Source organism: Amblyomma americanum, chromosome 4 (genome assembly GCF_052857255.1).
Source record: "Amblyomma americanum isolate KBUSLIRL-KWMA chromosome 4, ASM5285725v1, whole genome shotgun sequence".
Lineage (NCBI taxonomy): Eukaryota > Metazoa > Arthropoda > Arachnida > Ixodida > Ixodidae > Amblyomma > Amblyomma americanum.
In genome coordinates this window covers 63,300,739-63,325,345 of record NC_135500.1, presented here as the reverse complement: position 1 = coordinate 63,325,345, position 24,607 = coordinate 63,300,739, and the positions used below count along the sequence as shown (strand labels likewise).

Below are 24,607 nucleotides of genomic sequence, written 5' to 3'. Positions count from 1 at the left end.
AATAAGTTGTGTGTGTCAGTTCGCTGGTTTCCATGCAAACAAATGCGGGCCACTTGTTTCCTTTAATCCCGCATCAGCGCTCGCACACAAACTGTGAAAGAATACCTCTTCCGAAAATCAGGGCTGCCCGAGCGGGCACAACAGAACCACTCGCCGCAGCGTTAGATGTGCCCTCGCCTGTGTTCGAAAGGCCAAGACATCGCAGGTCTTCAATTCTGGCGGCTTTCGCATCAAAATAGAATAAACTATGCATGCGTATTTTTCACTACCCTCTGTGTGTGCGTTTGTTTTTACCAGTGCTCGAGTCACCTTACGGTTGAAAAAGAACGGCGGAAATTTTTTTGAGGCAACAGAATCTGACGTAACGAAAACACCTATTGTCTTAACAAGATATGTTATTCCCACGAGAACAGTACTTTCTGTTCCACTGCACAGTTCGCTGTAGGCGGGGCAAAACTGGCTCTATTGTGAGGCGCGAAATATTTACTATATCTTAGGCGCTGCTTCTTCACTTGGACAGAATTTTATAAGTACTCAGATTGAACTTTACGTCGTAAATTTGAAGTCTCAGATGTGAGAGCAGTCTGCACATGTGTCGCACCGTGCAAAAGGTCGCCTGAAAGGTGTCCCGCTCAATGAGGGCAGCTTCGATCAAACCGGGAAATACAGCGGAAGTTGCGCACGTGGTCGCGGACTCGGCCCCAACCAAGCCCTCCCTCATAGAAACACAGCATTCGCGACTCTCCGCATGGCGTGCGCTTACGGAGGAGTTCTGCTGGCTGCGAGCTGCACCGTACCACCGATTGACCAGGACGCAGCGGCGGCCTTATCCCGGACGCCTCTCGCGGAGTGAATATTTGGTAGAAGCTGTCGATTCCACCTCTGACGTTTCTCAGTGAACAAGCTAGCTTGTCTCGCGACATCCGGTTATCACAGCGCAGGCTATTTTCTTTTTGTTTTTGCTGAAAATATAGCTATCTGAAGAAACGAAATATGGCCTATCTTTCACTCAGTAGCTGCTGGGTTTCACTACAATGCTCGCTTTAGTTTTTCATCTAACGGCCTCGACAAACACAAGAAGTACCCTTCCGACGCCTACAAACACAAACATACCAATATCCGCCCAAGTTACGTGACACACACCTGGACTCCTTTGACAGGGAATGCCGCTTCTGTGGCGATATCTCCAATCTGTAGGCTACATAACTCGTTCTGGGCCTCTAATGCCAATCTGATATATATGCGCATTTGTCAGCCAACAACTGAGGGGCGGGAGGCGGCTCTCACCAGATCGCAGCTCGAGGATTAAGTCCGCTTCCTTCACTGAGCCTGGGCGGAAGCGTCAGCCAACGGAATAATCCCGGACTGCGGACCCTGATCGCATCAAACCCTCGCTCCCAAACGCATCAATCACATCACGACCTCTGAATGAATGTTGCTTTTAAAAGAGGTCGATAGCTCAGTTACTATCAACTGTATTTAAGAAGACTGCCTTCAGGATTATTTCGAATTCTTCGTACAACTGTAGAAGCTTAAAAGAACGCTCAAAGCAGTTGTACACCCATTCAGAACCTGTGTTTAACTCTGCTAAGGTAAAATATTAAAACTAGTAAAACAGAACAAGATGAGGAAATTACGGGTATAGAGAGACAGAACGGGCGCTGAGTCGACGTAGACCCCTCGTCTTGTCTTCCTGCTGTCCGGAATTGGTTTCGTTTGGTACTGTTTTAATAGTCCTAATATATGTAACCGGCTAGTCTTGCAACGAATTCCACCGAATCAAGGTAAAATAACCGAGTGCACTGCTCATTCCCTAGCGAAGAACACAGCGGTTGCTTCAAGGAATGAAGAGTACAGTGAATGGAGCACTTTTCGCAGCAAGCACAGCATCTAAGCACAAAAAGAGCAACGACAAAGCAGCACACTCTAATACGAACAAAGAAACGACGAAAGCGCATTTCTCTTTATGCTTGGTATAAAATCAGGTCGATACTGAGGGCAGAGTTAAGGCCAAGCTTGCAAGTATAGGACAGCGACAAAATGTCAAACGGCTCGTGCGCGACCAGGGGCAAGGTCGGCCCGCAAAACATTATCGACGTTTCGGAATGAAAAAAGGGGACATGGGTGTTGTGGAGGTCACTTTGTAGTGAGCTGTGCACGCATTAAAGCTTCAATCAAGGCAGTGCGCCCTTGCGGTTTCGTTGTTTATGCGATTGCGTTTTTGATGCAGTGCGAATCGCCGCGCGTTGTCTTCTCTCAAAACGATTAGTGAATTAACATTTACAGACCGATTCTACTCGTCTAGCTAAAGAATGAGTTAACGCAGATCATCGCTGCGTGACGCCAATTCATACCCTTTCAAACTGTGTGGAACTTCTCAGCCGGCTTACTTAATTTAATTTCGTTCGCGAAACCTTCTCTACGCGTGTTTCACGTAGATACGCCGGTAACCTATGCAGGAAACTCTCTCAGAAGTCTGGGCAGTGACTATACGCGCTTATAATTTCCACGCTTTTTTGTTTTTAATCGAAAGCACGCAAGGCTACTGGAAGAAGACATTAAAAAAAATCGTTTTACTGCATGATCTAGAATATCGTTAAAGAAGGCATCATTCTAAAGGGCATGATGGACGTAGGACTTGAAAGAGGCTACCACCCGATGGAGTTTGTCTTAACAAAATTTACGGTGGTTAATGCGCTGCCTTCACTTTCTTAGCCGTGCCCTTTTCGTCGGCTTCGTCCTTTTTTTTTCCAAGCGGCATTGAGGCGTCCGCTGAAAAGTAAGGCAGTTCCAGCGCTTTTACTTTTGTTGTAACTCTTGCCCCTTTGTCTTTGGCTGATTTTGTTTTGGCTCGTCAGTACGGTGACGGCCAGTTGAACTTCAAGATTAGTGAAATCAGTTATCGCTAATACCAGGTAAGCAATGGAGTCTTTAAGTCTAGAGATCACTCTGTTAAATGCTGGCCGAGGAGAGAAGCTGGAATTAATTTATCAAAAAATTAGTTCGCTCTAAGGGGAGGAACAGAGGCGACTAAACACGAGCATTTAAATCGACAAGCCGACTGCGCAACGAACGCGCCGCCTATCCGTTCCGAGGTATTTTACATTTCGGCTCTCGTTTCTTGTTCTTAAATTCTCGCGCCACCTTCCGCGCTGTTTGCAATCGCACGCATCGTAGAGCAGTAAAGAACCTCTAGAAAAGCAGCTTCCCCCGAGTGCTCGGTAATCGGTCGCATTAACCAAATTGGCAGAAGCGGTCGCTGGAATCCCAAGGCCACGGTAACTAATCGCGTTAGCTCCCCGGGAGAACGTGAGGAGGGGGTAAGCGCCGGCTGAATGAAACCTACTGGCTGCCTCCCTCCCCAACATCACGCTGACCGGACAGGACAGGCTTCTCCGACCAGCGCAATACTGCATACGGAGGAGGAACAAGTAAAGGGAACATCCCTTGATTGAATTCGACTTTCCGCAATAGTGTCCATGGATAGTTCGCTACACTGCTTGCAGTTAGAATTACAACAGGTGGTTGGAGCTCATCTCATTCTAATGTAGAGTACGATGGGAGTGGAATTATTCCATTGTGCTTGTGCCTGTTTCTGAGAAACTACTATCGCGGAAAAGAAGTTCGCTACGAAGTGTCTAGGCAGTTGTGAAAAATGAGACAATAACAAGAAGCCTTAGAGCGCTCCGGGCATTCAGGGAATGCAGGCGACTGGTTTGTGGTGTGGTTATAGCCAGACTGATTTAGGTGCCGCAAACTTAATTTGAGCGAAGCTGGAACAGCGAGAACAAAAGCCATTTCTCGCGGTCTCACAGTGACACTGAATCGGCGAGACGAATATGCGAAAGAAGGTTAAACAGGGTCGAATGCCGAGAGAGAAGCTCGCATGCTGATCCGCATCGACATTGCGCTCTGCATGAAAAACAGTCGTAGAGCAAACAGCTTCAGGTAACGCTTATCTGCAAATTTCGGCGGCAATTTTGCAGAACAGAGGTAATGCGGCTATCCGCAGAAAGCTTGTCAAGCTCTTTTCCTAACAATGAGGAAACGATGCATTTTTTTTGGATAGACAGCCGTTTTGCTGTGCTTTGCCACAGTTCGCAGTCGCGCGTCCCGCATATGCGACAAATAGAGAAACACCAGCTATTTTGTAGTAGGCAGCGTCGCCCTACCCTTATGTGTTCCACTAAAGTTGTTGGTTACGGCAGCCAGAATGTTTGAAAGTGAGTCTTCTCGAAAAGAAAATGAACACGCATAACCTATATCATGTCATGAACACTGCTTGTCTCTCGATTTGATTTCACCAAATATCTGCATACTTGATTGTGGGATATAACCGGAGACACAGTCTTACCAGGCCGGAAAATGCCCGATAATGTACAAAATTTGAGTGGCAAGAATTTGAAGGCAAACTTTGGAAAGATTTTGAAGAACGTGCGGCTGCAGTTTGCAAAAATCTCGCATTCGGTTTTACTTCGGCATGACATTGGTGGAAGGTCATGTCCGTTGGGCGACACACACTGGTACGCGAGGCTTCGCATTCGGTGTAGACAAGGTCGCACCCGCTCCCCTTGAGTATTTCTGTTCGGAGAAGCGGTAGAGAAGCATATCTGTAGAACAGGAAAAAGCTCGAAAAGAAAAAAAAATCACGCAGCCTTTACTCCCGATTCTAATGCTTCTGAGACATCCTCGGGAACATTGGCGCCTCCATCCGCCCCCAGCACATCCGTCTTCAAACGAGTGCAACTCCCGTGCTCGCATCGTAGCGGCGTCAGACACCACCGTCGCGCAGTCGTTTTCCGAAGTAAACACGTCCGTGTCTCTAGAATCAATAGCGCCTGAAAGTGTCAGCCGCAGACCGAGCGAAATGCAGGGGAGAATGAAATTAAGGGTAAACGAAGCGAGAGTTGATGAGGAGCACGGTTTGAGACTGACCTCTTCTTGGAGAGCAGATCGAGAAGCGGCGGCTGCTGCGAGTGTGCTGTTTACCCGAGCGATGCGAAGACTGTGAAAGCGCCGGTATTGTCGCGGCTCCGGGGAGAGGAGCGGGGCCTGGGGCTGGGGGGAGGGGGGAAGAGGTGGAGGGAAGCCACCTCGGAGGATCACGGGAAGACACTCTCTCTCTTCGATGCCCTCACCACTCGTTGGTTTGCGCTTTGCAGCCGACACGAGCAGAGAGCTTGGACCGGGGGCGCGGCTCGGGTTTTGGCAGTCGAGGAGGAGGGGAGTTTCGGAGGAGAGCGCGCGCGAGTTTGGGGGCGAAGGGCCGAGCGGAGGCGCGGGAGTCGCTGTGCACCGCAGTACAACAATGGTGGCGCACCGACCGAGTCATCCTGCAGTGCGTAAAACAAGTTGGCGGGACGCGACCATCATTTCAACGGGGCTTCAGCCGAGTTGGCGACAGTGCGGGATAACGATCGTGTAAGCGAAGCATTCGGGAAACATGAACAGCTACGCACTGTCCTCTAGCAATAACGGAGGATGTAGTGGAAGGTGCAAAATTTCCTTAACGTCTCTGGTGTGTGTTTTCTTTCATGTTTATTTGCTGACTTTCAGAGCTCGGGCAAGATAAGAAAAGCCGGCATTCAGTGTCTATAAACAACGCCGGAATCCCGCCAGCTCCATCTCTACACTTTTCTGCGAACGTGCGGCTAAAAAGGTGCCGCTTGTTGCTCGTGTTGCGTGCCCGGAAAAGAGCCGCAAACAAATCTGTTTCAAATATGAGGTGCGAAAAAGGAAGAATAAAAGGCGCCTCTGCTTGCACCACCAATAAACAGATGGCCGTTCGTTAGAGTGAGCTGTAATGTAACAAAAACACTGCTCTGCCCTCACCGACTAAAGTATAGACAAGCGATGGGCACTCGTTCACCAATTGAAGAGAAACGAAGTGTCATACTCCGCGCATCGGACTTCCGCTAATAAAAGCTCGTCATCGGTGGAGAGGCGCTTGTTTTAAAACTTGTCGCACGCACTCGCCTACTTGAACGGCGGAGGAAAGAGCAGCGGGTGAACGGGAAAAGCCCCGCAGGCTCCGCGTGGCGGGCAGCGCGTCTTCCCCGCGCCCGGCGTCAAGATGGCGCCGGCGATCGATCCGGCCGTGTGTGTGGCGACCGCCGGTGCGGATCCCGGGCCACTCCCGCGCAACGAAGTGGTCTCGCGTGAAACAACCACTTGGCGTCCGGCTTCCGCCCTTTTCTGCCCCTCGTATCGGAGACCGCGCGCAAACCGCGGAGGAGACAGCGGCCGCGTATACGCACGGCTCGCCGCGCAACGCACGAGCGGCGTGGGAGAAACGGCGAAAGCGCGCCAAACAGGGAGGTTAGCGATGTGCTAGATCCACAAATAAAGGGGGAAAAAAGAGAGAAACATGGGTCCGAGGTTCACGGTCGCTCCTAGAAATGAGCCCGAAAAATCGATTCCCAGGAGTTGGCTCTTCCCCCTCGGAAGATGCGGAATCTGACGCGCGGCGGAAATCGAGCTGGGGAGGCACGCGAATGATTGTTTGACAACAACTGGGGAGAAGAACGCAGGGAAGGGTGGAGGGGGGAGAAGGGACCGTCTAATAAGGAGTCTGTTCTTGGATACGAGCTTCGCGCCGATTGCTCTCTAAAATATTAAGCAGTGGAACTAAGGTTGTTTTCTGGTCCCCAGTGTTAACAAAATGGGAAAACGATATGAAGGTAGACTGTCGTGAAATTCGCCATCCATTTATATATCGAGCACGGAGATGCCGAATGCGTGGCAAGAGAAGTGGGTTCCCCTGCACAACATGCTCTCAACGGTGCTTATATATCGATCATGCAGTCAACGTGAGATTGCCGAAGACAACGCAACAACAATGTGTAGGTACTGATAAAGTACCGCCCATAGGTAGACGTAGACTTCCCAGTAGAGCTGTCCCGTCAAGCGTTCTTGCGTGAGGCTGAATAAACGACACAAGCTCTTTGGTGAATCAGTCGAACGTTGAGCTTTTTGCGAGTCTCCGAAGAATGCCCTAACGTCGTCAGAGCCCTCTTCGAAGGTCAGTCAAATGAAACAGAAACCTTCGTCCGCGAGTCCCGGCGCATCCTGAGCGCCGCGCTGTTTCCAACAACAATAAATGGAACGGAAATAGACTGTGCGGAAAAAGCAGGGCGCCCTGCGGAGTGCCTGAAATGCGCAGCCAGGCTCACCGGCCGAAGTGGCGGCGGCGGATCGCGGAGTCCAGACACGCCGGGCGGCCAGCCAACCTCAAAGAGCACCGCCACAGAGCGCAGCACACCGCAGCCATTCCCGACGCGAGCCCAGCGTCGGGTGGAAGCGCTGTGTGCTATAATGCAGCAGCGGCGCCATTCGAATCGCTGCTTCCAGGAGGCGGCGTCTTTCGCATAGCTGTCGACAGGGGTCCGGCCAGCGCTCATCATGGGCGCTACGTACGCGCTAACTTGTTCAGCGATCACTTCGTCACCTTGATTCATAGGGCATACTTTACACGTGCCCTTCGCGGTGGCTCCTTGGCTTTCGGCTGCTGATCTCAAGGTCTCGGGATCGAATCCCTGTCACGCGGCCGCATTTCGATGGAGACGAAATGCAAAGACTCCCGTGTGTTGTGTGGTGTCAGCGCAAGTTAAGAACCCTTAGGGGTCTAAATTAATCCGGAGCCGCCCACTGCAGCGTCCCTCGTGGCCTATGTGTTAAACCTGACTTACCGCATTTTTACAAAAACTCGGCAATGGCACAATGTGCTTCTACTGAATTTACACTTTCACTCTCATGTTTTTTTTTTCGGCCGCCTTGGGATCAACGTTGTCTACAACTATTACTCTACGTAATGTTTTCTGTAGCGGCTATCATAGCCAATACCATCGCCAGTTTCGCGTCACTTCGATCGCGCCTTTCGTCCCATTTGAGTCAGCCAGCGTGACGTCACTTCTCGTCAGCTGGCAGCTGTCTGATGCCACGGTTGCTATCGAGTCGCCTTGAGAAATTTTTTTTTCTACTCCAGTGCGGAGCACGACACTCCGTCGACTTGTTTGGTGTGTCTCCCCACCCCACGCACTGAATTTGAGTCTTCATTGGCTGGTATCAGATTGAGGGCTATGCAGCAGGGCAACATGCTCCTTGCTGCCACTTCCGCCCGATTTTCTTGGGTATTCTCGCCAGCCTTAACCCCTTCAAGTACCGTTCTTTGTTTCGATTACAAAAAAATATTTTCTGGCCTTGATATTATATTTAAACCAGAAAGAAACCAATTCGCTAGAACAATAGTTCTTTTACAGGAACATGTATAGAATTCCGTACGAAGTGTCACAATGATTAGGTATTCACCTTCACAATAATTATATTTTGAAAATTAATACACGAGGGATCGCGGAACCACACTGTTTTGAAGATGAAAAGGGCGCTATAAATTAAGAAAAAACTATGAAATTATTACTGGTGGCGAAATCAGTCTGCAAATAAAACAGCGGAGGACGTGCTGGGAAGCTCACTTCTTTGAGTACATTATTTACTGCCTTGGATAGTTTTCATAAAGAAATAGCAGACGGTTTAGCATGGCTAACGCGGAATATCGTGCCGTAGCACTAGTTACGAGAGGAACTTAAGTCCCTTACGTACTAAAGGCCTTTACCGCAAATGCATTTGCCTTAAAGGTCTTTACCATGAAGGCATCTACCTTTAAGGCCTTCACCCAGGCTTTCACACGGGTGAATGTCTTCCAATTGTCAGGATGCTCATAACCCGGTGGGCCGCCTGAGATGGCAGAGCAGCATTCAGACATGTACGTGTGTATGCCCGAGATCTGAAAATGCGCCTAGTAGTGCTACCACACTAAAGACTTCCCTATTTGCTACACGATGGATGCTAAATTCGCACGAAGCAAATAAATCACGAGTAGGTGTAGCACACTGTCGGGAAAAGCTACGGATTCGCTAGGTCAACATTTGTGCACACAGTGCCTCGAAGGGCTGAGCAGATGCAAGTCCCCTTGGAGGAGGGGTCATGGACACTTGCTGCCACGCTAAGAAGGCGCTCAATTTCGAAATGCAACCGAGACATCGACACAGTCGCAAATGGTGTCAGAGCTCCTCGTTCGAATGAGGCGGCACAGAGGGAGCAGCTCGGCACGGGAGGCTCGAAAGCGGGATCGGAAGGAAATGTTGCTGAATAGAAAGCTGTCAGGGAGCGATTCCGAGGCTTTGTCTTTGTGATGCAAGTATTTATCAAGAAGGCAGCATTGTAGCCGTTGCAATCAGTTCTTTAGTCCAGCACAACCCACTTCCGTTCACGTTTGGTTAGCTTAAATTCGAATATCCCGACCGCCATCGGTGGTCCTCTATAAACAAAAGAAAAAAGTTATTTTCAACTTGAAATCGCAAATATCTACTGTAGGGAATTGTGCACATGCATATTAAGAATGCCACGGATCGTGATCGAAAGACACCGTAAAAGAAATTTCGCTCAGACATTCGAGCCAGAAGCGTCGGAGAGAGATCTCTCTGGCGACCAAACGCACTGAAGGCGAAGCTTTATTTTCGAATTGCAGGACGCTGTCCATCGCACGGATGCCACGCCGACAACCCTTACAAGTTCGTGCCCTCACTGTAGGGGAGAAAGGGGGGGGGGGGGGGGCTCTGTTTTACACTCCCTTCCGTCCGAGCACGGGTACGGGGGCAGCCGTTAGACTGACAGTACTCGTCCAAGTGAATAATGAATTGAGGCCGTGTGTTTTTCATTGCACTGAGGTTTATCACATTGTGTCAAACGTCTTGCGATTAAGACAGGATGCCACATTTGTTACTTTTTTTTCCTACTCAGTTCCCGTGGCACCAAAGCCCTCAACTGCGCCAGCTGCGACCGTTGCCCTGACGTCATCGCGCGCATCGCGTTTCAGGGGCCGCTCTGGAGACGGGGCGCTCGAAGAGGCACGCGTGCGGAAGGAACTTTGCTCGCCCACAGACGCGGCACAGAAGAACGCGAAAGACGGCGGACGGAAAGGGACGCACTGCGCATTTTTCGCCATCAACGACCTCTGCGTTCGAGGCAGTGCCCGGTCCTTGGGTTACGGCTATTTTGTATCGAGCGGTCCAAGTGTGGTGCAGCACACGGAAGTCATTTTTGCATTCACTTGCACGATTAAACTCGCCAGTCCGAATGGTCCGTCTGGGTGGGATCATACAACCGATGTTTCATGGTCAGCGCGCTGAAACGTACCCACGGTAATCTGAGTCCGACTTATTAACAGTGTCGCTAAGAGAGATGCTGTACATCTCCCTTCGTTTCTGCGTGCCGTACCAGACCATCGCTTCTAATACAACTCCTTACGCATTCCGCAGACAGATATATTTGCACCTCAGTCGTCACGAAGCCTAGCCAAGGAATGCTACGAAGACCGCTTTGTCACAAACAGCAATCATCACCAAAGCCTTAGTCATTTCTTAAATATAGCCCATTCTTGCCGAGGCGGCTATATCGGTTCCAAACAGTAGCATAGTCGCAGAACCGAGTAAATTAAAATGACCTTCGATGCCTTTCGTCAACCGCTCGCCGCCCATTTTCTAAGGATTACTGCTGACTGAATATTAATAAGGAATTTATTTGGGAGGGAATCGCTGTGGTGTCACGGCGGAGAAACCTCTGACGGTGTTACGCAATGGTTTCACGAAGGAAGAAAACTCAATTTCTGCAAACTGCCGCACATACAACATAGACATACAGCAGGCGCGTTGGTGATAATGAATTTTTATGGCGCAAGGGCATCTGAGGCTAAAGAGACATTTTCGATTTCTCAAGGTGGGTATCAAGGACCCATTTCCCAAGCATTTCACCCTAAATAACCCGAGCACAACGCAGGGGAAAGCTTGTACCAATTGTATCACCGGTGGGTACCCGGCGGCACTGGGGATCGAACCCCGCACCTCCCGCATGCGAGGCCGATGCTCAACCACTCGGCCACCGCCGCAGTGCAGCAGGCGCGTTAGTCAAGAACCACGTGAATGATTTTCCAGACAACTGAGGTTCTTGGCGTGCTTGGGACAGCGTCTTGCGTTTCTGCTGACCTGATGTCTGCTACAGAATACGTGCGAGCTTTCACCCAGCGCTCTGAGCGTACGCTGCCTAAGTGTGAGGCCGCCCGTAGGTAAAAGTAAACAGTTGCCTTCCTTTTGCTTGCATACGGGAGACGCGGAAAGCAAATGTGTAATGTCACCCTCTGACGCACAGCGGACGAGGCGCAAATGCAGGCTGCCATGCATCACCACAGCTCTATTACGAAGCTCGAATATATCCTCGCAGCCGCAGAATTATAGCCTCGTGAATGGCATGCACCAATGAGGAATAGGCAGTGTTGCCGGCTTTCAGGCTGGCTAGGCGTTGCCACGTGTGTTGCGACAAAGCGTCAACGTACTCTTTGGACGGGTGAGGGACGCATATGTCTGGAACTGCGGGAGAGTGGGAAAAATGTGACATTTTGTTGCTTAGCGCCACTAACATTTAAAAATTAACCCCGCGAGCAAATCAACGGGATACTTAGCGGAAGTGACCAGCCAGCGTGTGCGCTGCAACTAAACTCAAGGCTGGCGAGTTTGGTTTTTCCCCAAGCAGATAAAACTCCGATGTGAGCCTCGGTGAACGAGGAAGTAAGGCCGAATATCTGCAGGGTTTTCGTTACTGCGAAGGGCGACCGAAAGAGCGTCCTAGATTTCACTTAGGCTTTTAGTCCTTTGTCTTGGCTCATGAAAAGTTCAAGAGGATTTCGCGCTCCCGCATGCCCAACAATTCTGGACAAAAGCCCTTTTGAACGAGAAAGAGTTTATTGGCGTAATTTTTTCATATATTGTAAGATCTCACTATTACAATCAATATATCAGCTGATGTTCCTTCGGCAGGCTTGAAATTTTTCGCTATTAATGTTTTTGCTATTGTCAAAAGCGTTCCCCATTGGTTTTATATGGCAGTGTTGACTGCTCGATCCGAGCGACGGAAAGACTATAAAGGAAAGATTTTGCTATACACCTGAAAAAATGGACATCTGCCTTCAAAATTGTTATACCAGGATCTTACAATATATCAATATTCACGATTTACAAGTTCTTACAGCAAATGTATTTTAGCGACAGCATACATGCGGGGACAAACGCGACATAGCGACGTTCACCTGCGTGTAATAGAAGGGTAATGTTTGCTCCGAGGTCCTGCATTTGTTTTCTGGCACTCTAGGGTGGCCTGAACGTACGAGAAAAAAAAAAACAGTGACCGCCAATACGGGCGGAGAAGAGATGCAGAAACCCGGGAGAGCATAAAGCAGCACAGGTGCCTTAAGTGTTTTGAGATGCCCGCCAAAAAATTAAGAACAGTGAAAATGCGAAAGGGACTGTACAAAGTTTCTTTTGAACCAAATAAGTTGTAAAGTTGGCTCCCATGGGCCAACTTAGCATTGATGCGAAACTAAGTAATTCGCTTCTTTTAGACGGCCGCCTCATTTTGCCCAACCACTGCCTCATTTTGCCCTACAGCTGGGGGCAAAATGCGACATTTTGAAAAGTTTAATATCATAAAAATTTTGTGGGTTTCCTTTAAGCAAGCCTTGCAATATTCACTGAGCGCAATGTCAGGACGGTAGCAAATAATCGTGCAATATTTGCTTATTTCTGAGAAATAAGAAAGCCGAAGTTTGTCAATCCTATCGTCGGCATGTTCTTTTCGTAATGCAAAAAAATGGCATCGTTAGGATTGCACTTATGAGAGTAAAAGACGCAGTTTATTCATTTTTTTGCGCTGTATCAGATTTGCCAAAAGCGCACCTGTGCACCAGAAAAAAAAAAACAAGAAGCGCTGGGTTTCAAACTGCAGATATTCCCCAGGTCCCCGAAAACTGACTGTTCTTGGGCACATGTCAATCACTCAGCGCAGGTTATACGCCCACCAAATTCCCGCACCAAATTCTCGCTTGGCTTTTTAGTGTCGCTCGAGTAAATAACTACACACAACAGTGGCGAGAAAAAGTAGTCGAATCCCCCTGCAAAGCCATCGCTGCTGCGGCCTTGAGGTCGTACAGTTGAGCGCCGCCGCACGTGAGTCAAAAGCTTGCTGCGTCACATCCGCCAGATTTCGGCTACCGGAGGCGTGGCGAACCGACCACCCGAACAGCGGGCTGGGCGAGAGACGTCAGGCTTCAGCCAAAGGTTGCCCGTTTGCGTTTCCGCCGTGCAAGACACTTCCTAGGCTCTGACAAACACAGTACTCACAATGCCGGGCTTTTTCTTGCCTCGCCTTATGACACACTGCGAAAGAGTTTTTGGAGCGCAGATTGCTGCACCCAAAAAGCGATAAAGCTGCGTACCAAGTATAGCGAACTCTGCAGCACATTCACGAAACACGACAACAATGACTGGCACAGCACAGGTGCGGATTCTCTAAAACAGCGGGAATAAGATTGCGTACGAAGCGGGAAAAAGTAACATTGCTGTAAATGTTATTGTGCGCCCGTCTTTACATTAACCAGGCATCCGGATCAGATGGTGCGCGAAACGAATGAAGCGGCCTGGACGCCCCACCTTCAAGATGACTGTGTGTGCAGTTCTGATGTTTCAGCAGGTGGTGAACTGCGGCTGCTGCAGATTCAGGTCCCCACGTTCAGGTTTGCGTTGTATGGCCATGACTTTCGTTACTTTTTTTTTTTCCTGTTCACACCCTGTGGCCAAGGTATGGCAGAAAGGGGCTTCGGTTTTGTGAGCGACTGCGCGTCTAGTAAAAATTTAGTTGGAAGCCAGCGCTTGTGCTGTGTGATCAGCCTCTGTTGTAGTGCTTCGTGCTTGCACTTGAAGAATATAGCTACGCGTGGCGTACTAACCGGCATCATCACGGTGATCACATTCGTGTTGCTATGTCGCATCTCCAGCGACACAATCAAGCAGTATTGGTTGCAGTGGCGGATGGGTAATAAGCAAAGTTTTCAAACAAAATAATGCTGCTGCACATGAAATCTATGGCAAGTACTAAGAGATGCAGTTGCAAAGTATACTACTAACTGAAAACGGTGGAGAGAGTTTCCCCGCACACCACTAAGCGGCCGCAGCCCATCGGCGCGCTCACCTCTGGATGACGGTGATGTAGCGCCGCAAAGTGTCGGCCGGAACGAGCCTGTATCTGCGCGGGGGAAGAAAGAACGCGCGCTCGTTGTACACTGAAATCGCGCTGGGCCTGAAGGCCACAAATTATTTATTCAGCGCTGAAGAGCTCAACGTGGTAATCCCTGTTTACTCATGTACGCATTCTTCCGGAGCAAAGACACGCTCACAAATATCTCCACTCCTCTGAAGAGGAAGGACACCTCGACATGGCGAGGCCTCATGCAGGGCCGTTACCAATGCCAAAATCACGCGGATGCAGTGCCTTAGTCAAATTAATTCCTAGATAATTTATGTTCCGACTCGTGCTTCGCTGAGTTTTAATCCCAAGACCAATCTTAATGGCTCGATTTCTTTCGCATTTGTATGGCTCGCCCCGAGGGTGTCCAGCTTTTACATGCTCAGTTTCACGTGCCGGAACCCCAAACATTTCCTGCCATGGGGAAAATTTAATGCATTTTTTGCGAATGGCATGGCCCACAACTTGGGTCATTCACTCATAGATATGCGATACAGTTTAACTGAAGCCACGGGTAACCGTATCAATTGAAGAGGACCTCGACAGCAGAGCCTTAGCAGCACACATGGACGAAAAAATTAGGTCGAGAATTAGAGAAATTCTCAAGAACTATCTCGTAGCAGTATAACTGAACACTGATTGCATTACACTACCCTGAAGCAGCATCCTGCCGCTAGTGTTCGCTCTGTCTCCTTGCGCTTATTGCTTCTTCAGTGCAAATATATTGGGGGTTCAAGGAATCAAACACAACAGCTTCTCAAGGGATTCCAGCGGTGTTTTTTTTTTGTTTTGTACGCGCAGAGAGAGGGTATGTTTCTTAAGGGGCACACTGAAGCTGGCGTGCATTGATATGTTATCGTATTAAAACGACAAAGATGCTACTTTCATTGAAATCGGAGCTTTTATAAGCTAGAAAAGGAAAAACAGAACACAGTACAAATGTCCCCATTGCGGGCCGAGTGCGCAAGTAAACTGCATGCGCCGACGCAGTTCATTTGGTGCGAATCCCAGAGGCCGTGCTGAGCCGCGATCCACTTGACATTGGTGGTTTCCTTGGTGTGGACGTCACCAGTTTGAAGAGAGTGGCGGTAAAATTTTAATTGACTTTCTCGGTCATGCAAGCGTCCCTTGCTGCCAGCGTAACCAGAAAGGGCCACAAGATAGGCGCTTATGAGGAAGGAACATTAGACAAAGCTGTCCCCACTCTCCCTTAAATTTAAGCGGGCCTTGAATCACCGCCCTTACCCTGTCGCACCATCAAAATGCCGTGGTTCCGTTAACAAATAAACTAATTTGAAATAGAGACCTACCATCCAGATAGAGTTTGCGCTATTTTAAAGAAAATAGATCTAAATCTGGCGCATTTCTCCTAGAGTACAAAACGCACGCTGACAAAGCTGGTGCAGAGCTAGATGAATCTCGAATGAAACGGTCGTCCCTGAATGACGCAGGTATCCGAGTGTGCCAGGTCCTCGAATGATACAGGTCCTCGAATAATACAGGTGCCCCGGGTGATACAGGTGCTCCATGTGATACAGGTGCCCTGAATAATGCTGATGCCCCGAATAATACAGCTCGTATCCCATAATCACAGTTTCTGCACTGTTAACAAAGTACACCCAAATGAGAGTAAATGGCTTGTCCTCAAGCGCACACCCAAAAGTAGGTTTCGTTTACTCCATATAAATGGAGTATTTGATTTACTTCCATATAAAAGGCAGGTATTTAGCAGTACAAGAGAGTTTTTGCTACCTACAGAAATGGAGCCAAAAAATGGCGTTCTGTTTGTTTATCCTCATTCAGGCTCATTCTCACAGCAGGGCCAGCGGGGAAAACGGGCAGCAGCCGCGGGGGCAGCCGGCAATCCAACTTTGGGAAACTGCGCTGCCTTAATGTCACCCTGCGTCACGCGTTCTTTTCGCCGTCTGCAAGCCCAGCGATGCCGTAGGCGAAGGCGGCAGGAGTCGTCTGCTTTTGCTGTACGCGCTTGTTTGGTTGGCTACGTTCGTAGATAAAGTAATATAGAATTATAATAAATAGTTCAAAACTGAAAAGGAGTCGCGGAGTAGTTTTCACGGTCATGCATCACGCTATACTTGACTAAAAACCAGAGCAGGATAAGTTGAAAATGAAAACACCTCTGAAGATAGTTCGGTATGACAGTGTTTGGCTTCATATTCACTTGTTTAAGGCTTGGCATTTCAATACGACTGAGGGAAAATGTAGCCTCATCAGCTCAATCAAGAGCTCAGCGTTGAAACTATATTCTATCAAAGTTCCGTGTTATGCAGAGCACTGTAATCAGTTGTGACACACCGCCAGAACAACACTGAAAAAACTCAGAATTAGGCGTAAGAATGGGCTCTAACGGGGTGGCGACACTAATAAAGGAAGGTCAGGTATGGTTAGAGCACTGTAAGCTTCACAAGAGAAGTTCAATTATGCAGCTTACTGTAGCGGAAAACGGCGACAAGCAGATATCCTGTACCGCGGCAGTCGCCCGTGAAGGAGCAGAAGCAAGCAGGGATCCAGCGACGACGGTAACCAAGTGGTCGTCACTCACCGCCATTATCAGACGACTGACCAAGCAAGCGAGACGCTAGATGGCGGGGCGGATGGCGCAGAATGGTGTTTTTTTTACTACTTTGGGGACTTGGGGCGCATTGAGACCAAGGAACTCCATTTAAAAATAGAGTTGGGGCGCATTGAGACCAAGGAACTCCATTTAAAAATAGAAGTTATAAGGAGGAGAACCCTGATTTATGCCCCATTATTTAGCGCAGGGAGTAAAATAGGTCATTTAGAACACTTTTACTCCATATTCATGGAGTAAATGTCTCCGCATATGGAGTATAAAGGGTGGCGCCAACAATTTAAACCCCCACTTGGGTTGATTCTTGTTTACAGTGTGAACCCGTTCATACCTGCGTAGATTTTCAGAAGGGTACTGATCGCGGGAAACAGCTTGGAGAGTGCGGTCACCTGTTCTGACGGTTTCGTCCCTAAATATTACGCCACCGGCGCGAAGAAACTAAATGTACAATATTTACCTTTTTACGTTTCCCTCACATTGGAATTCTCTCCTGTGTTCTTTTAAACTGTTCGTTCAGAAGCATCGGGCAGCTTATCAAGCTGCGGGAGGAGTCATTTCCCATGGTAAAGCGTACCCGACCTTTGGGCAGCGGTGCTGGTGAGGGAAAGGGTGCGAGTTGGGGCGCAGGAGCCCCGCAGCACCTGCTGCTGTACGCTATACGTCTCGGTAACGCAGGAGTGAAGTCGTAAGAGGGAAAGGAAGCCTAACTTTTACATTCCACATGTGAGCGCTGTGCTCCACCTAGTGGCACGAAACTTGACTGAGAGCTTCATGGCGGCGCTCTCTGCCCGTTTAATGGGATAACCCGACAATCTCAAGCAGGCGTTCAGCTTATCTTCGTGTGGGCTAGTCGGTCAATGATCATGGAAAATGGCAGCGCAAAGTAAACGACGACGACATGTAATTGACATAGACCACAGAACTCGTGCTGATGTACTGCGCTGAGCTGAGGGTGTTCAGGGCCCTTCAAGGTGAAACAAGGCGACATGACTGGCATAGAGAGCGAGGCTGAACTGCATGCCACCTATCATATAGACGCATTAGCGAATGAAGAAAAAGGAGAACGGAAGGCCTATATTCTTCATGCACCAACAATGCGATTCGCTTTAGAATTACATTAGGCCGCATGCACACTGCGGTACTTAAGACCGGTGTTATTGCAGCAAAAGGCCAGTGAGGTTTGTTCAGCTGGTCACGTAGGAAACTACGTATAAACAAAAAACATGTTAAAAAGCGGGAACATTCCTTTTGTCTCCAGGAGTGGAAAACGATCGATTCTTGTACCCCGGCGATGCTGACCCAGCTATCGGTTCAAATGGAACTGATTACGAAGCCTGTCTGTCGCCATACCAACGTCCTTGTCTAGTGAATTAGAGGCTAGCGCCACTTTGAATGGCCGCGTGTCCCTGTTGTACCTTACCGCGCTGGAAGGAACTGCGTCCCCGGGGCGCCGTCATGAAAAAAAAAACTTGGAAAGCGCTTAACCTATGCTTCAGGGTACAATGTGATAGCAAGAGATCCCTCCCGCGCAAGTGCTCCTCTTTCATCGATTCATATATCTCGGGGAGTCCTCATACCACCACTAGATCAGTAATACAGTGGTCAAGCGACGTGCCATTGCCCCGCAGGTGGGGCTTGTGAGATCCAGATTGCTTCTCTTGAGCTCCCGTAAGGCTCATTGCTACGCAGATGGTTCTTCGAGAGGCTGCCTCTCGACCAATGAGCTGATGCGCAGTGTCACCGTGGGCAGGTGGAAATTGCACTGAACTTATTTAAACTAATTTATTGCCACCTGTCAAGGTGGACAGGTTGCCATCTACCCACCGTGGCAGGTTGGTGACCTGCTTTTACCTGACACGGACGGACGGTCGCCGGCTTTCCACAACAGCGGCACCTATACTGCTGTCGCAATGAAACGCCGCGTCTCCTTTGTTCGGCTCTGCGCATGCGCCTTCCGCCTCTCTCGGGGCAAACGTACTTCTTCTTCTTGAGACCCAGCCTGTCGGTGGCGCCTTCCTCCTCCTCCTCGTCCTCCTCGAAGTCCGGCCGCTCCTCGTCTTCGTCGTCCTCCTGGCGGCGGCGGCCTCGCCTGGCGCGCTCGCTGCTCGCCTTGCGGACGGGACACGAGGTGTCGTGGCGAGCGGCCTCGGCCGGCGACACGGTCGGTCCGCCCTCGTCCTCGTCTTCGTCGCGGTCCTCGTCCTCGCGGCGCGACGGCGGTCGCCTTCCCCGCCGCCGTCGGGGCGGACCGTCGTCTCCGCGCCGCTCCCGGCTTCCGCCCCGCCGCGGAGGACCCCTGTCCCCGTAGTCGACGTCTTCCCGTCCGCGCCGTGGCTCCGGCCGCAGGTCGCGGTAGCTCCGCCGGAACCTCGCCGGCGGCGGCGGGGCCCTTCGAGATCAAGCTGCAGTTCGCTGTTGTCTGTCGGCGGCGTCTCTGTGAACGCGGCAGCACTAGCGGAGCGACGCGTCGCCGAAGTTGTATGACGTCAGTAAATGCATCATAGGACTCAGGTTCTGCACGGCGACACCTTTCTCATGCTCCAGAGGCGGGCATCCTCCTCATCTTAACGGCGCTAAATTGAACTATAAACATATTGTGCCTAGCTGCAAATGTGCATGAGCGTTGACACAGCTTTGAATGTAACCACTGAATGTCAGTTGGTGCGTCAGTATTATCATGAGCAGTATGAGCTGGAACACGGGAGCGCGTGGCAGATAGCCTCACGCCCTGCTTCTGGCGATGCACGGCGGCCACTTTCCGTAGTACTGTGGAGAGGGTTCTGCTGTGTTGCCTGCTTCTTAAAAATGGAAGAACGCACCACCCTTTCCACTCTTATAGAAGGACTTCGTTGTAGGCCAGTTGGTAGGACACCGTGAGGAGCAAAACCGCAAAACAGGACGGGACTGAGGCAGGCCCGGTGTGGCCGCCTGCCTCAGTCCCGTCCTGTTTTGCAGTCTTGCTCCCCACGCTCTCCACTCTGTTTCTGAAAGGGGCCGCCAGGGTTTGAGGCTATCAGGCGCACGCTCCCGTATTCCTTCTCGTATTGTTCATCATAGTACATGTTGAAGGCCATAGTGCCATTTTTTGCACAAGATTTTACTTGTATTTGTGCTACGGAGATGCCCTGCAGAATAACTTAGTTCGCGGTAAGATGTGGTGAGTATTTGTGAGCAACTGCAAGGAGAATGAACGCGGACGAAGGTGGAGTACGAACGGAAAAAAAATTTGGCGGCATCTGAAGATCTGCGCCCGTGCGTCGTTCTTCACAGCGGCTTAAACTAAGAAGCAGAAACTCTGTGAAGCATCGCCGTTCCTTTCCGACGCGAAGGCGTCGAGCCGGCGCGCCCACTTATCACCACTTCCGCTTTGAAACGCACCAATACCACCAAGTCGCGTTATAATCATTCTAGAGTGCGTAGCTTGCGCGTAGGAAAACTTAGCATTTCACTTTATTGGAAATATAAATTCATGGCTATTTTTGCAAGATATTCGGTCCTGAAATCCCTAGGGTTGAAGACCGGAGCTGTGTGTGCGTAAATTGCCTCCAGACTGGACTCATACTACAAAAGCTACGTCCACAGGCGAGAAAGGCGTCGCACAAGCCCCATCGCGTGGCCTGACCTGGCGTAGGGCATGAATGGCGGAGGGGGTCCGTATGGCGGCGGCCCCCCGGCGTCGAACGGCGGCCCGTACTGGCCCGGCGGGGGCGGCGGCGGAGGCAGCCGGGGCCCGAATGGCGGGGCCGGCGGAGGACCGTACATCATGGGCGGCGCGCCGGCCATCATGAAGCCGCCCGGGGGACCGAGCTGTGGAGGGGCTCCGAACGTCGGCGGCGACGACACCACCGACACCGTGCTCGTGTGGCTGGGTGTCTGGCGGACACCTTGCGTGAACGTCTGGCTGTAGCCCTGCCTGTGCAGGGCACGCGCCAGGCAGAACGCTTCGAATCGCTTCCGCAGATATTCTCACTGGTGCGTTATGCAGGTTCAGGGTGCAAGTCCCGACAAAAGTCTTTTCGAGCAGAGGTCGATGTTTACAAATCGGGGCTCAAACGAGGTAATCAATCTTTTCCGTTTGGCGCTGGTGCCATGCATACAGAGGGCACGAGAAATGATCGGCGGTATGGAAAAAAAAGCACTACATGATTGTTCAGCGGACTGCCGTGTTTCTGTGCTTAACCATCAAATCACTGCTCGGTATTTGACCTTTTGCATGGCTACTTTATTTGCTAAGCGAGTACATTTCAGCTAATGCCACTGTTACTGGATAACTGTCTAGCGCTTCAGTACGTATACAGAAAACGAAACTGTCATCCGTGAAATTGAAACGTTAGTTTGCGGGAAATTTTAGCACAGTGCATAAAACTTTGAGTCTTCAATTCACGTAGCCGGATATACTTCGCCTATTGTATGCAAGACATATTCTGGTAGTTGATTCTTTCGTAAAAAGAAAATCCGCTCGAACTCAGAGAATTACGTTTTCGAGGCGCCTGTGATCATCTACGGCGTCCAGAGTTCGGGCGAAACTGTATTAGTCGCTGTTCATTGTGTCTTTCAATAAACGGCACCGCGTTGAAGGCCACTGCAGAGCACGAACCTATCTAAAGGTTTTCAATGTAGCCAGACTGCGCACTTGATCCTCCCGTTTCCCATCTCTCGCATATATGCTCACTGCCAAACGAAAGACTCAGCTCTACTGCGTAGGCTTTTCGTTACCTCACCCTTGAACATTTATTTGCATCACTCCTAATTCACTGGCCCTAGTTCAGCTATTTGTGCCTGCCAACTCCGTATAAAAGTATCACACGTCCTCCGCAAGCCCGCATCTTTGCTTCGAATTTCATTGCCAGTGCTTCGAGTTATTATTGCAAAGTGAGTGCAGTCACAACCCAGCTGCCATCCTTTGTATACTGTGTCTTCACTGTGCTGTACTTTGCTGGCATTTATGCATGCATATTGAATCATTCAGAGGCGCGCCTGGTGAAGACAGCTACGGCTACGGGCGAAAATAATGTTCACCTTCGCGTAATTTCTTCGTTAATAAACACCAACGAGAGGACTTCCTTCTTCGAAAAGGCACTGCTCTCAGCGCTGAATTTGTCAGCACACATGTCAGAACGGGACGGAGGTTAACGCTCTTAAAAACGCAACTGTAACCAGCCATTCGCCTCGAGATGGCGTAAACGAAGCAATGCTTGTCTCTGAAATCCTTACCCTGGCGTGACGCTGACATTGGTCTGGGAGTTCACTTCGACGTGGAAGCTGCAAAAGGTGAACGGCGTGTCCTATGACTGTGAAAGAAGCTGCGAGTTTATCCATGCACTTTAACACTGATCAGGCCAGTGCGGCACGTACTTTTATCCATAGCTGATGAGAGCCGTCATTCACAATCACCTTATCAAACAGTGCATTCGACAGCATTGTGATTTGCCGGGGAAAGCGCTTATTTGATACCATACTATTGAGAGAAGGTTCTAGCTTCTGTTATCTAAATGTAAACCCCAGGTGGTCGTAATTATACGGAGCCATCCACTACGGTGTTCCTCACATCGCTGTGGGACACTAACCCCATAAAACCTAACCAAATATTTGGGACGAAATATCGTCAGTGGGACGAACGCTGCACACAACATTCAAATACCAGCGATCAGAGCAGGACGACTCGAAGCAGCCTAACTGGCATTGCATTGTGTTTTCCCTCAGCGGCGGCTGTGTTTCCGAGCCAACCGCAAAGTCTGAGCAGCAGCAGTCACTCTTCGCCTCTCTTTGTCGTTCGTATTCTCTGCTTCGCTGGCTCTGCGTACTGCTCCTGTTTGTGTCCTTGTAGCGAGCCAGCGCAGAACGAGTGGGCTGAAGACTGCAGGCAATGCCTGCCAGCTCGCGCCTCCCATTGGCTGCATGCCATCACGGACTAAACCCGGTGCGGCCGATCCGCCGGCATGTATTTACTTTCCAAGGATATGGATGGCGGTAGCTGCGAGAGGTCGGCCAGGCGAGACCTTCACCGACTGGACTTGGAAATAAAAGAAAATTGTTATTTTGCCAACTTCTGCCTCGTACGGGGGCAATAAACTACGATTGCTGACAGGTAATCCAAGGAGCGCAAAACATTCTGGAGGCCGAAAGAGCCGCACAAGCGAGCGGTCCAGAAACTTATGGAAAGCACCGTGTTCCCCTGCGCAGTATTCTCTCCTGCTGCAGCTAAGACTGAACGAGGAGTTGAGAAAACTCGCGGTGCGATAAGGTCAGGACATCGGTGAAAAAAAAAGATCCTTTCCGAATTAAACACAAGTTTTGCTTCGTAGGATGTAACTTTTTCGGTAACTGAAGTAATGAAAACCAGTTGTATCGAAATTAATGCCTAGCATTCCGTCGGTCCCAGGAGTATGAAATGTTTGGATACAGTCGTCACCTGCGGTTATGCACATATGTCAGAGCTACGCGTGTACAAAATGCACATCGCATTTTGCACAAAATGCACGCTGCACAAAATGAGGGTGGCTTTTCACGACCCCACTGCTGCGGTGAAATGGTTAGCTATTCGTCGGACACGGTGGAAAGGTCACCCTTGAAATGACCCTTCACCTTTGGAAAAAGCCACGATTCCAATGGTGGAAGGTCAGACCTGAAGGATGGGCAAGGCGAGACAGTCGCCCTCACCATAGTACGACGGATAGCAAAGACGGGTGGACCCGCGGTGGATGTCAGTAGCCGTTGGGGAGGGGGAAGGAGCGGTATAATATTGCAGAAAAAGTTACGGAAACAAAATTCGCCTAACAAGTCGCCTAATAATCGGGCCACAGAAACGCCGCCACATGGCCCATATGTATTCGTTACAGGACGCGCAGCCTGGCCAGGCGCGCCGGTGCGCAAGCGGATGAAGACCGTTGCTGTACGCTTCGTCGTAAACGTCAAGAATAACAGCGTTTATTTTTTTACGCTGCAAAAATACTAAAATTGCGGTCGGTCGTGAATTTTTTCGGTAGAGACGAATCGTGGGGTTTAATATTTATCTGATTCGTGTGAAAACAAACACCGCCTATACCATCATTCGACGCCATCTTGTGCGTTTATGAAGCTTGTGCAGTGGAAGGTTATTTTTTCTATGGTATGAGTGTTCTGTTTCCACTTAAGAAGAGTCGAAAAAAGCGACGAAACGAGCGAAACCGTCAGGAATTTTATCGCTATATTAACTACAGATATAAAAAAGTGTTGTGTATCAAGTAGGGTGCGGTTGGTGGTCGTTTCCATAAACATTCTTTGCGCTAACTGCCATTCCGCGAGACCCTGACTAGTTCAAAAGCAGCCATTTGATGTTATTTGCAACACATTACGGTGCCCATGAACTCTGCATCTGCAGCTAGCTGAAGCGGAACTCTTATTCCAGACCATGCACGGCCGACAGCGGCTGCGGACGGCAGTGCAACCTGACCAAACCCCGGCTGCAAGCCGAAAGCAGGCTTGTTCACGCTCACCTGTCTGAGTTACTCATGGTGGCTACTGGGGCGGCATACGAGTGGTCGGTCAGACAGCGTGCGTCACAGTGCCGCACCCAGACGAATGTCGGCCCCGGCGGCTGCGAAGCTGGGGCCGGCGGTAGTGGTGGCCGCGTCGTCTGCCGGGGAGCACCCGGCCAGCTGGACGGGACCGCGGAGTGTCCCCGGCTCGTGCCCGGCGGCAGAGAGCGTGCATCCGCGGCTCTTCTTTTTCCCCCATGGCTCACACCAACGGCTACGAGGCACGACTTGAAGAGCCCCGCTAGTGAGCTACCCCGGAATTTGAGATCCTATGCTAATGCCATGGAAATAAAACGGAGCACCGTTGCGCATACGTCTTTTAGGAAAAACTTCCATCCTGGGAGCACTTATTGAGAACTCCACAGAGGCC

The 24,607-nt window shown here is 50.1% G+C and overlaps 1 protein-coding gene across 1 annotated transcript in view; it reads right to left on the bottom strand.

Moving 5' to 3' along the window:
* LOC144127985 (arginine kinase-like) overlaps window positions 1-24,348 on the bottom strand; it is a 61,360-nt gene extending 37,012 nt beyond the window's left edge. Inside the window, exons 1-5 of the mRNA XM_077661019.1 lie at window positions 24,196-24,348; window positions 21,935-21,982; window positions 20,343-20,633; window positions 18,699-19,109; window positions 14,074-14,127 (exon numbers count right to left, since the gene is read on the bottom strand). Coding sequence (XP_077517145.1) covers window positions 14,074-14,127; window positions 18,699-19,109; window positions 20,343-20,633; window positions 21,935-21,982; window positions 24,196-24,212 — 821 coding nt within the window. The 5' untranslated portion in view covers window positions 24,213-24,348. The remainder of the gene's footprint in view (window positions 1-14,073; window positions 14,128-18,698; window positions 19,110-20,342; window positions 20,634-21,934; window positions 21,983-24,195) is intronic.
* Between the last annotated feature and the right edge of the window lie 259 nt (window positions 24,349-24,607).